Source organism: Hemibagrus wyckioides, linkage group LG10, assembly GCF_019097595.1.
Source record: "Hemibagrus wyckioides isolate EC202008001 linkage group LG10, SWU_Hwy_1.0, whole genome shotgun sequence".
Classification (NCBI taxonomy): domain Eukaryota; kingdom Metazoa; phylum Chordata; class Actinopteri; order Siluriformes; family Bagridae; genus Hemibagrus; species Hemibagrus wyckioides.
The window spans coordinates 11,873,743-11,886,631 of NC_080719.1; the positions used below are offsets into that span (position 1 = coordinate 11,873,743).

Below are 12,889 nucleotides of genomic sequence, written 5' to 3' on the forward strand. Positions count from 1 at the left end.
TGTAACATAAGAATAAAGTCTTCAACCTGGCGTGAAAATGTACACACAATGTGGACAATACACTCGACTTCAGAGAGATATCACACTGATATTCCACACCACTGATACAGAAGCACTGAATGGACCAGTTGAACAAGTACTTCATAAACAATAAAGTTGAAGCCTCTAAGAGATGGTAGGTGTGAAATTCCAAATACACAGGTGGGTGTGAACTCCATGGGGACACATACAGTACCTAACCTCACACCTCATCTGTTGACTAATCTGGATCTCTTAAAAACAAACTGTATCCACCAAACATAACAACATAATGGTCAACATAAGTAAAAGGATCAAATTAATTATTGGCCAATTGCTGTGTAATAAGAGGAATACAAATATCAAATTTAACTGGTATTCATCAAAAGGGGATCTTTGGTGAATAACAATTAGCACATGGATAACAATTTTCACATGAAAGTTGCGCATGGATTCTTGTACATACATATTTAATGTTATGATTCACAATGTATAAGAGTAACTGTGAGCTCTCTGTACTCACCACATTAATCACAGGACTGAGCTTGTGTATTGCACTGCAGAGCTTCAAAGTTAAAAAATGTAGGAGATTAACAAATAATTAATAATAATAACAATTTCTATAGTGTAAAGGCCATTTTACCCCCAAAGCATTGCAGCCCTTGTGTGCTGTGGTTTTCTTGTACTGGTTTAAATATAGCATGGGCATACTATGCAAAATATAGTATCAATATTTTATTACTTGTAAGTGCTAGTGAACACTTAAGTGTATGATTTTTGCATCATGATTTCTGGGCCACTTTAAATAGCCCTCTATGTGCTGTTAGTGTGTGGTGTTTAAAGTCATTACATGGTGGTTTGTTGTAAAATGGGCTTAAAAGGAACTCTGAAACGAATAATAATGATAATAATAATAATAATAATAATCATCATCATCATCATCATCACCATAATAATAATAATAATAATAATAATAATAATAACTGAGTCACTGCTGATATGAATGGCTCACCTACAGTAGGGTTAATATTTAAAAATTATATTTGTATTATGAGTAGATAGATATCCATATAACCTTGAACTGAAAGAAATAGGAGAAACTATTGCGCATGTAAGGATAAAGCTGACGTTACTGACTTTTATTTTGAAAAACCCAGCTTGCGTAGCGTGTTAGTTTCGTGTCACAGTTTTTAGGTTTTTCTCTGCACACATACCAGCTACCTTGCTAATGGTAAAATAGAGCATATTTCTATAAATATCTATTATCTACAATGCTGAAAATACTTATAATTAAATATCAGAAGGTTAAGACTTTGACAGGATTTAAATAATTTCAGACAGCGTTTCATGCAGCATTTAGGACCTGCGTCGTTAGCATATGCTAACTATAGTGTTATCCTCTAGCTGTTCATTTTAGCTCACTTTTTGTTTTGTACCTTTGCACCGAATTTAGGAAAAAATATACCGAGCATAACATTTTAATGAAATTATATATGTGTAAGATATTTATATTCGTTTGGAGAGTTTATCCAAACTCTCGAAGCTGTCTATATGAAGCTAGTCAGCGTCGTTTAACGCGCTAGTTTAGGTTTTCCCCCTTATATATTACGACGTTTTCCAGTCTGTTTTAGCAACTAAATCTTTCCTAAATATGTTTTAGCGTAGGGTTTAGGTATTAAAATGTAGTTATTAAGACAAGAATATAGGTACAGTTGGATACAGTTCTTATATAAGACTACAAGCTCCTGGTACGAAATGCTATAACAGCAATATATCCTGAAGTGTTTTATTCCTTTTATACTGCAACAGTTTGTCAATGATTCTATATTCAACAACGATAGTTTTCCACATAGAAGCTATAAAGAGTTTTTTGTTTTCTCTCTCTCTCTCTCTCTCTCTCTGTGGTATGCTTTACAATGTAAGGTTGTCAGTAATAATATTATTTTTTGGTCTTTCTCCTCAGGTTGGAGTGTGTGTACTGATGCAAGGAGAATGTGTTGTTGACCATGGATAGAGATTTACTCAGGCAGTCTGTGGCATTTCATGGACAGAGTCTGTTTTCTCTGTTAAAATGTGAACAGAGCGAAAATCCAGACTTTAAACATCTCACAGCCGATCTCACCAAATCTGTGAACCAGAGGTATGAGTTGAGTTTTTCCATGAGATCTGAGAAATGATGTGCAACTGTTTATTTTTTTGCCATTAACGGTTTTCATATTAGATGTTGCAAAATTTTTTATGAGTGGTTTCCAGGAATCTATATTAGAACCTTCAACTCTGTTTATACAGAATATTAAATTAACTTTAAAACATTAAAATTAAGCCTCTGTGCCTCAGACTCAGTAAAGGATCTGTGTCCATTAGTGCTTGCATCCATTAGTCCATTAGACACTATAACGTGTGTCTGTTTAGTCCTGGAGGAAGAGGCATGGCCTCTGTCCATTGGTGTCAGGGAAAGAAATGATGCCACTATTTCTGTCAGTAACAGTAAAGGATGTGTGGCCTCTGTGTGACACTAGCAATGATGTAATGGAGAATTATCCTACTATTTCATTCCCAGTGAAGGAGTTGTATCACTGTGTGCCATTAACAGTGAAGGAGATATGGCCACTGGGCCTATCAGCTGCAGTGAAGGCAGCATGACCTTTGTGTCACTCCCAGTAAAGGAGTGTCTCTGGGTGTCGGCCATAGTGAAGGAGGCATGTCCTGTGTCTCTCAGTCCTGGTGAAGGAGGCATGTCCTGTGTCTCTCAGTCCTGGTGAAGGAGGCATGTCCTGTGTCTCTCAGTCCTGGTGAAGGAGGCATGTCCTGTGTCTCTCAGTCCTAGTGGAGGAGGCAGGTCCTATGTCTCTCAGTCCTAGTGGAGGAGGCATGTCTTGTGTCTCTCAGTCCTAGTTTAGGAGGCATGTCCTGTGTCTCTGTCCTAGTGAAGGAGGCATGTTCTGAGACTCTCAGTCCTAGTGAAGGAGGCATGTCCTGTGTCTCTCTATCCTAGTGGAGGAGGCATGTCCTGTGTCTCTCTATCCTAGTGGAGGAGGCATGTCCTGTGTCTCGCTATCCTAGTGGAGGAGTCATGTCCTGTGTCTCTCTATCCTAGTGGAGGAGTCATGTCCTGTGTCTCTCTATCCTAGTGGAGGAGGCATGTCCTGTGTCTCTCTATCCTAGTGGAGGAGGCATGTCCTGTGTCTCTCTATCCTAGTGGAGGAGGCATGTCCTGTGTCTCTCAGTCCTAGTGTAGGAGGCATGTCCTGAGGCTCTCAGTCCTAGTGAAGGAGGCATGTCCTGTATCTCTATCCTAGTGGAGGAGGCATGTCCTGTGTCTCTCAGTCCTAGTGAAGGAAGCATGTCCTGTGTCTCTCTATCCTAGTGGAGGAGGCATGTCCTGAGGCTCTCAGTCCTAGTGGAGGAGGCATGTCCTGTGTCTCTCAGTCCTAGTGGAGGAGGAATGTCCTGTGTCTCTCAGTCCTAGTGGAGGAGGCATGTCCTCTGTGTATCAGCCACAGTGAAGAAGGCGTGGCCTCTGGAACTGTTTTCTGCTGAACCAGTTAACTAATATTCTACATTATGGATCTGCTTATAATTTGCATTTCCTTGGAAGAATAAAAATCGCTGGATCGTTTAGTAATTTGCATAAAAGCAAATTTATTAATTCACTTATGCTAACATGAACCAGAAAACAAGATGAATGGCTGAGATGTTAAAAACTGTTTGGTATACTATAAATTTAATATTATTATTTTTTTGTGATCACATTATCAAAGTGGGTTTTTAATGTAATGATAACGATGTTCTCAGTATTCTAAAATCCTTATCCAGTTGTTAGTTTCACAGCTCTCAATGCACCGTGGATACAAGGATGTTTTTAGCAATTATGTGTACTGCTATTTTTTGTGTTTAACTGGTCTAACAGGGATAAAGAAGATGACAGTCCTGTTGTGGAACAGTTTATTGCGAGGAAAGCAGACCTTCTGTTTGCACCAGCATGGAAATCAACCACACCTGGAGAAGAGGAGTGGCAGGAAGAGACGCTAGGTTATTAACGCACAATTCAGATACATAATCAAAGCTGTAAAACACTGAGTCCTTAAAACCATCTTTAAAACAGTAGTATTTGCAATTCATAACTAAGCATAATTTATAGATTTTCTTTACTGTAGTTCCAAATATTTCTTCAGTTTTTTTTTTAGCACACGAACAGAAAGTCAATAACCTATGAGTGTAACAAATAATTATCCAAGACACTGTGCCTGGCATGGTTACAATACCTTAACTATCACCCATGAGCTTTAAAATCACCAGTGTTAGAGAGTGAGCATATAACTATATAATGATGACAGAAATGAAACAAGATCAAAATTAGGTGTTCACCTTGTGCATGTGAGTTTATACCAGTATTACACCCTACCAGTGTTTACCATTTTGCCTTCAAGTACATTTTTGAAGCAGTAATACTTATAATTAATAATAATAATAATTAATAATAATTTGATTTGGCGTTAAAATATTTTCTGCAACATATTTGCTTGTATTACGTTGACTCTTATTCCGGGAAATATTGTCTTGTTTAGAAAACAGTGCAATGATTTAGGTCGCTTGATGTTTGTCATGAAAGTTATCTGTGTTGACAGATAAACAGTATAGCAGGGCTGGGCAGTGTGCTGATGTAATATAATATTGTGCCATCATACACTTTCCTGATATGTTAGATTATAGAAATTTTTACTGTTTTAATTATATCAATGAAATATTCATTTTATTTAATTCATTTTTGAAAATTCTCCTTTTCTTCAGGGTCAAATTTTTTATATTTGCTTTTTAATTTAACATGTTTGCTTTTTAATTTAATAATTTAATTAATGCTAATTAATTTAATGTTATATTAAAATATTATTTGATATCATTTTAAAATGCATTTTAATTGAATTTGTAGACATTAAATAAAAAAAAATTAGATATTGTATTTTTTCGAAACAATACTACTATTGATATTGTGTATCATAATAGGATCTTTGATATCATAATGATATTTTTGCCTTTTCCCCACTGTATAGGGCACTAGATAGGGTGGATAAACCTTTATTTTAGCCTCCTTGGTGCTTTTGTATAAAGAGTATGAATGTAAAGACAAGGTGCCGAATAATGAATATAAAATTTTAACAAACCAGTACTTATTTCAATTCTACACACCAGCTGTAGTGTTGTTAATAATAATGTTGGAGACTTGTTTGTAAAATACTTGACCAAATGTTCTTTTGATATTGTGTGAAATAAAAATTTCAGCAGAGATATGTAAAGCATGTATGATGGTCATTTTTTCAGAGCCGTACGCAGTCATGCCTCCGTTGGAGCAGTTCATGGATGTTTCTTATAATGAGAGGAGAGAACTTTTCTACAGAGATGTGGAGCGAGGCGATGTAATCATTGGCAGGATTACATCAATCCGAGATTTTGGGTTCTTTGTTAGTGTTCTCTGCACCGCTGGAGGAATAGAGCGAGACGTTGAAGATCTGGAGATCACGGTACTTTAAATCTGATTTACACCTTGCACCACAAATGAACACTTACTCTGCTCTGTTATAAGGGATTTCACACTGTCCTTTAATTGAGAGTCTTTTTCTGTGTTCTCTTTTTTAGGGTCTGTGTCCAATCAGAGATGTCCCATCAACCAGAAATCATGATGATCCTTTGTCTTATTTCCAGATTGGGGATTTGATTAGAGGTACATTTAAGGGTGTAACATGTTCAGCATATTTTATTTTAAGAAATACGTGTATTATTTGCCCCAAAAATTGATTCAAGTGTTTCCCATAGAAAATGATAAGATATTGTAGCAGTGGCTAAGGTGTCTTTTTAACCAGAAAGAAAGCTCCAAAGTTGGCTTAAATGCCATATTTCCTCTGCCTCTGTCTCAGGCATCGTAGATTGCATTGGTGTGGGTTGGTGTTGTTTGAAATGTAATAATAAATAAAGAACTGTGGCAGCTGCACAATACATAATATCAAGCAAATACATGTTAAGAAGTTCAGTTAACGTTAAAAAAAAAATCTGAATGGAAGAAGTGTGTGATCTCTAACTTTAAATGTACTGGTGGTTGTTGAGAGATCAGCTGGTTTGAGTAGCTCAGAAACTGCTGATCTCCTGGAATTTACATGCATACTTTTAGGCTGTGCACAGAAAAACAAAACACTTCTTGTTTCAATTTTGTTTTTTGTTTTTTTTGGAGGGTTGTTTTAGACGGATCAGTAGGAGTAGAATGACCAGACTGGTATGAACTGACGGTTACCCCTTTATTTTAAGGTAACTGCTACATATTCTCTAATATTGTTTAGCTGGTGTGAAGGACATCGACCGCTATAACGAGAAGCTGACGATCTCACTTCATCCCACCTCCCTGGCCTTGAACATGGAGCAAACCAAATTGGGTGTAATAAGCAAAGAAGATTTACCTCTTCACTACATGTAAGATGAAGTTTATGTATACTATCCCTTTCTCTTATTGAGCCGAGGGTGCCAATACTTTAATCTTAGTGATGGAAGCTTAAATCCATTTTGTTTGTTTGTTTACTTTCTTATCCATTTACTCCTATCTAGTAATTGTTATTTGGGATTTAGCCCCAACCAAGCTAAATATACAACATCAGTCAGAAATCAACCTTTGTGAGTAAATGTAAACATTTAATTAAATAACATTAAATAGTTTGATAAAATATCTTCATCCTAAAGCTACTGAAATAAACAATTAGAAAGGAGAAATTCACTATAGAGATGAAAAAGAAAAGGTGACAAAAGCTGTATACATTATTAGGACGATTTTGTGGTCATCTGTTTAGCTAATCGATTTTTGCCACATGTCCTCAGTGGCTGACAAAATGCAAGATTACAATTAAGTTGCTGGGCTGAAGTACATTGTCCAGTGGAACAAACACTATAGTATTTTTAGGTCTCCTGTAACACCATCTGTTAATCTGTACAAAAATATTGGCACTCAACTAGACACTTGTGAAAAGGGTGCACAGCATTATTTCTGAGTGGTGTTTCTTTTGCTTGTTCAGTCGTGGGGGACAAGTGACCGCAGACAGCAGAGAATCATATGAGATGCTACTCCAGAGTTCACTTGGCTTCTCTAACCCAGCCAACGTGGAATATTTACTTGGCAAACTGGGAATCAGTGACACACAATCTCACTCCCTTATGAGAGGATTACAGAGGTACACTGATTTTTTTTTTTTTGCACCTAAATATACATTTAGCTATAAGTATATGTGGAGTATAATATATAGCTAATTTGATATATTTTTTTTATTGTCATTGTAGTAAACATTTCATGGAAGATGATTTTGCAAGTGCAATTCGAAAGAAGCAGTCTGCCTCCTGGGCACTGAAATGGTATGCATGATATGCACTTTATTCTTGTCTCTTTTTTTTTCTTCTTATAAATATAACACTCATGTGGAAACTCCATTTTCTGTGTGAATCATTTGCAGTGTGAAAGCAGGTGTGAATCATTTCAAATCAGGCCACCATGTTGAAGCTATGAATGAGTACAACAAGGCTTTAGATATCGACACCAATAACGTTGAGGCACTTGTAGCTCGCGGTGCTCTGTAAGTTACTCCACCTGACAACCAAAACAATTCCCAATTAATATTTCTTTTGTGTTCCACATTACATGGAATCTATTTGTAAATACAGAGCCTTTATCTCGAATGCTTTCTTTCTGCAGATATGCCACTAAAGGCAGCTTGATGAAAGCTATCAGTGACTTTGAGCTAGCATTGGAAAGCTGCCCAACACACAGGAATGCTAAGAAATATTTGTGCCAAACTCTGGTGGAACGAGGTGGCCAGTAAGTCTATTTAGACAAATAAAACTTCCTCTGTACATAGATTCCTTAACTTGAGTTATGTATTAGCTTAACATTTTTGCTTGCATCCACATATTCAACATTCAACAATTTAGTATTGTCAGCTTATATGTCTCTCAGTATTTATTTATTTAGTTTATCTCATCATGCAGACTTGGTTTGTGTCAGTAAACAAATGTTGTTTGTTTAAAAATAAAATGCTTTATTTTTTTTAATTTTATGAAATGTGAACTTTTTATTGGTTGTGCAAATTGCCAATGGTTAATTGATATTTTTGGGAATCATATTTTAATAAGAAATTGTTATTTAATGTAATTGAGGTCTGTTCTCCCCTTACCAGGCTGGAGGAAGAGGAGAAGCTAATTACAGCAGAAGGGCTTTATAAGAAAGCAATAGCTTTAGACGACACATTTCATGAAGCAAAAGAAGCGCTGAGGAAGCTGCAGCTGCACATCCAGGTGAGCTGGAAAATCTCCACTTGCATCACTTGTAAGAATAATACCCTAATTATTTGTCAGATGTGTATCACAGGCTGTAGATGTAGTATTGTGTTTCCAACTTTGCTTTTTAACAGTGATGGAGCAGATTGTTTAAAAAAAACCCAACAAAACAGTGTAGATTTCTGACTTTAGAGTGCAGATTTACATTTTTTTTCAATATAGGTTTACAGGGCAGGTGTGCATATTTACAGTAAATGCAATATTTATGCTTTGGAAAGTTAGAAAAATTACATTTAGAAATTCATCTTGTGTCTTGTTATACTGATGAAATATTTTTGTTATTTGTGTGTGTCCTTGATCTGGGATGTTGAACCCTGATTGCTGTTGGATGTTCAATCCTAATCACACCGGTTCGGCACAAATGCCATCTCTGGAAAACCCTGTTGGACTGAACAACACTGGTTTGTATTCTGCTGCTTGCACTGGCTGGTAACCGTATTTGTCTGTCTTAATCTATATCCGTTTTAAAATTGCAATGCTTTCTCACATTCCTGATATCCTGTCGTGTCCCGATTTGATGGAATGTTGATCTTCTGGAATGGTCGTTTATGGCCTTCTTGCTTTTAAAACAAAACATTACCGCATGTCCCTGCATGCCTGGTTTATCACGTACGTGGTTTTGAATTTCCACTGTGCCAACTGACCGCTTTAAAGAAAACTCTGAAACTGAAAGCTGAGGAGGCTGCAAAGGAGAAGGAAAAGCAGCCAACTGCGGAGACGAGTGCAGAAAAATTACGTAAGATCTTAAAAGAAGAAAAAAGGTAATGACTAACACACACACACACAGCCTGGCTCTGCATTTTTGTTTTTATTCCTACTTTTTCTACTGGTATCTGACCAAGGTTTTGAGTCAGTAATGTTTAAACTCCCCCGATGTTTAAATGTTCTCTTTGCATAGTGATTCTGATTATTTCACTTAGGTTGCTTGGGTCAAATTTCTTAGCTATTTGATATCAAACTGACGTAGTGATGGGGTTATGTATGAGTTCAGTTTGTACTGTCACTAAAAAGTCAGTGGCATGAACCACTAAGAGCTCAATATGCAAATTAGTAGGGAACGACGATGTAGTACCCAAAATGTTTTGGCCACAGAAACCTGCCAGTTAGCTAACTTGTTTGTTGGTGAGAAGATTATGATGGTCATGGTAACATTGTAATACTATTATTTTATATTTCTGGCTGATGTTAAATAAATCAAAATTAAGCAAATCAATAAGCAGTTAATAAGCTAACTAGATGGCTAGTTAACTGCAGTGGGGACTAATTGCATGTTAACAGTTTCTGATATCTATAATGAAAGTAAATGTGTAGAGTTGTTCTAAAGCCTTTTTTGGTTTAAAGGAAACATTAAATCATTTAGCTTAGCTTCATAACATGTTCAAGGGGAATTTAAAAATTACTATTGATCACACAGTTTTTAAAGATTAATTAAGGAAATTAAGGAGTTTGTAAAATTGACTTTCATCCAGGATGAAAAAGAAAAGGAAGAGGAATGATTCCACGTCAGAGATGTCCTCAAGCTCTGATTCCTCCAGTGACCACTTGTCCAGTCGCAAAAAAAACAAAAAACGAAAGCACAAACGCAGACGCTCCTCACACAGTAGTAAAAAACACAAGCAAAGGATTTCATCACTTGATGAGGATGAGGAACACTACCCTGTTCCTGCTAACACCTCAGCATCCTTCATCAATGAGAAGCAAACCCTCGTTAAACTTCTCGATGGAGAGAACAGAGCAGAAAACCGAAGACTCTCTAATGAGAAAAGCAGAGAAGGTAGGTTTGAAGATGACTCCTTCACTCTGAGTCCTGAGACTGAGGACAGGAAGGTCAAAAGTCAACAGGAGTGTCTCGGCGGGTTAAATGGCCGGGATAAAGATGCGCACAGAGATCGCAGAAGATCTGAAGATGAACACATTACTCAGGTGGAGAGTTGTAGATATTCACGCAGCACTTCCTGTAGGAAGGATTCATCCTCCTCTGCCTATTCTGAAACCTCACGTAAGTCTGACTTGCGTGATTTCGACTCACGCAAATCAAGCTCTCGCACATCTGAATCACGTGATTCTCACTCATCCGACTTTCACAGATCAGACTCTTATAAATCGGGAAGCCATGGAAGTTCAGAGGTGAAGGAAAGGAATGATGGGAACGATCGTAAATTAAGCAGCAGAGATGTGAGAAAAGACTCGGAGGAAAACCAGAAGAAAAAATTACCCACCAATTTATTGGATATCTTTAATCAGATCGCTGAATTTGAGAAAGAAAAAAAACAGAAGAAATGAGTGAAATGTTATTTTGTGTTGCCAACGTTTCTCTCCTTTAAGGAAAGAACAAAGATGGAGTGATAAAGATGAAATAACCCAGACCTGCCAGCCTTTATACATTTTGCAGAGGAGCTTACTTTGAATATGAATATGCTGAGTGCTTGAGTAATAGACTAGCTATGACTGAAAAATACACCGAAATATATTCTTCTTCATCCCCAGCAATTTCCACTGCAGATAAACTGGGAAAATGTTTGCCTTATGCTTTCAACTGATGAACATTAGAAAAGCAATCTGTAAATGTACGATTTCTAAAAGCATTATTCCTCTACAAGGATGGCAAGTCTGGATACACTGATAATGCCTTGTAATAACCAAACCTGATGTGTTAATGTAGCAGTTATTACACTTCTGTTTTTTTTCTGTTGTTTGTTTGGTTTCTGAAATGACAAAAAAAGTAATTAAAAACTTAATCTAAAAGAGCTTATTTTTAAAACTACAGTCGGTACATTTCTGGATACAGAGTCACGTTTTCTCTATAGAAGGTAATAAATTGTGCAGAATGTAATCAGGTATGGAAATGTACTGATTGTAGTTTAGCCAATAATGAGAAATGCGTCTGCCCATTTTTAGTGACTTCACTTTGATGCCTTTTGTTTCTCCGTCAGTCTGATTAATGTTTAGGAATGTGTGCAACATGTAAGCCGTATATATCCGAGCATCTCCTAATAAACTGACGGTTAAAACTAATTTGCTTAATCTTGTATAATTTTAAATGATCTTTTTATAAGAAAAGAAAAAACATGCTAACAATCGTTTTATAACAGTTTCCGTCAGATATAATTAAATACACACTTTTAATCGTGCAGTCAGTATTTATTTCAGAATTTTGAGATGCAGCGTTCGAAACTGTTGTGTATAAGCATCACTGGTAACTGTTACTGCAACATTAACATTAATGCTTTAATGCAAAATTTAACGTCAGTGTAAGTGGTGCCTGTTTAGTTTATTGGGATTTTATGGGCAACAAAAAGTATTATTATATAAATCAGTTCAAAGAGCTCGAGGTAGCGTGTGTATTTTAATTAGATTTGATTTACTCTGGTAGTTAACTTGCCATTATGATTTATTTTGTGACCTTTTAATAATTTAGTTCATGTTTGATTATAGCATGCATTTGATTTAAGGAAAAGTCCAGTCTAAGTTATAACATTGGTCTTGAAAGGGATTTAGCTTAAGCATTTTGTTCTCTGGTATGCCTGGGAGATAAACATACATCCGTCTGATTACTGAGTTTAGTTATGTATTAATCTTTTCTCTCAAATCAGAGGGATTTAAAAAAAACAAACAAACAACAAAAACCTTTTACAAGTGAAATTAAATAATTATCCAGTAGAGGGCAGTTCAACACAACAGCACAGCCTTAGGTGTGTTTACAGCATAATATTAAACTAATCTTTAACATGTGCTCGCTGTCTTTTTGAAAGACATATTTTGTAGCTGTGAAAATATTTTTTAATTTAGAATGAATCATAAGAGAAATTCTTTTAATCAACTAATCAAAATATGTGAATATTGGTAGTGTTGAATACAACTGATTGATAAAGAGAAGGCATAAGGATCTTCTAGAGTTTAACCGTTTGAAAGCGTTGGTTTAGCCAAATAGTAATCCTTGTCTTCTAGTGCTAATTCATAATAATAAGTGGATAACTGATGTCAAATCATCCTAAATGAAATTCTTGCTAGAATCGTTAGTCATATTATAATCAGCAATACTTTGTATTATTCCAAATGGACAGAATTGTTACCACAGAGTTTATGGTATTTCAGTCAAAAGGTGGTTTATGAAAGCAAAATTTTTAAGAAACCTGTCTTCTTTATTTTTTATGTATTTTTATCTTTATCTTTTATTTTTTAAAGCTTTCTTTAAATTTAAAATAACAAACACTGGCCTGGGGTATAGGGTGAAGAAAAAAAAAAAAAAAAAAAAAATATATATATATATATATATATATATATATATATATATATATATATAGCATTTTTCCTTTAATGTGTGTGTGAGTGGGAGGGTGGGTTACATGGTGGCTACATATCCTTTTATTTTTCATCATTAGCCATCAGCTCTTTTTATCCCCCTCTCTCTGGAGAAATAGGCTCTCTGAAGGTCCACTGATGACCCTGAGAAGCTCTTATGAGTTATTACTGCAGTATTATTCCTTCATGTAATAACTGTGCTGAG

General features: G+C 35.9%; 1 protein-coding gene across 2 annotated transcripts; it reads left to right on the forward strand.

The window, feature by feature from the left end:
- Positions 1–1,169: 1,169 nt before the first annotated feature.
- ttc14 (tetratricopeptide repeat domain 14) lies at positions 1,170–11,397 on the forward strand. 2 transcript variants are annotated; one of them, XM_058401202.1, is made up of 13 exons: positions 1,170–1,249; positions 1,982–2,158; positions 3,929–4,050; positions 5,338–5,537; positions 5,653–5,737; positions 6,348–6,477; positions 7,071–7,226; positions 7,333–7,404; positions 7,503–7,622; positions 7,742–7,864; positions 8,223–8,340; positions 9,037–9,143; positions 9,852–11,397. In XM_058401202.1, the coding sequence occupies exons 2-13, from the start codon at positions 2,025–2,027 to the stop codon at positions 10,663–10,665; spliced, it is 2,181 nt and encodes a 726-aa protein (XP_058257185.1). In that variant the 5' UTR covers positions 1,170–1,249; positions 1,982–2,024; the 3' UTR covers positions 10,666–11,397. The 2 variants fall into 2 exon arrangements, with proteins under 2 accessions (XP_058257185.1, XP_058257184.1); XM_058401201.1 differs by lacking the exon at positions 1,170–1,249 and adding an exon at positions 1,359–1,766.
- Positions 11,398–12,889: the final 1,492 nt, after the last annotated feature.

What these genes read in the sequence shown, in the direction of transcription:
- ttc14 (XM_058401202.1), top strand. Translation starts at nt 2,025, where the DNA reads ATGGATAGAGATTTACTCAGGCAGTCTGTGGCATTTCATGGACAGAGT. An exon ending in GATTTACCTCTTCACTACAT is followed by an intron (nt 6,478 to 7,070) that starts GTAAGATGAAGT and finishes TTGCTTGTTCAG; the next exon opens with TCGTGGGGGACAAGTGACCG. An exon ending in GCCTCCTGGGCACTGAAATG is followed by an intron (nt 7,405 to 7,502) that starts GTATGCATGATA and finishes AATCATTTGCAG; the next exon opens with TGTGAAAGCAGGTGTGAATC.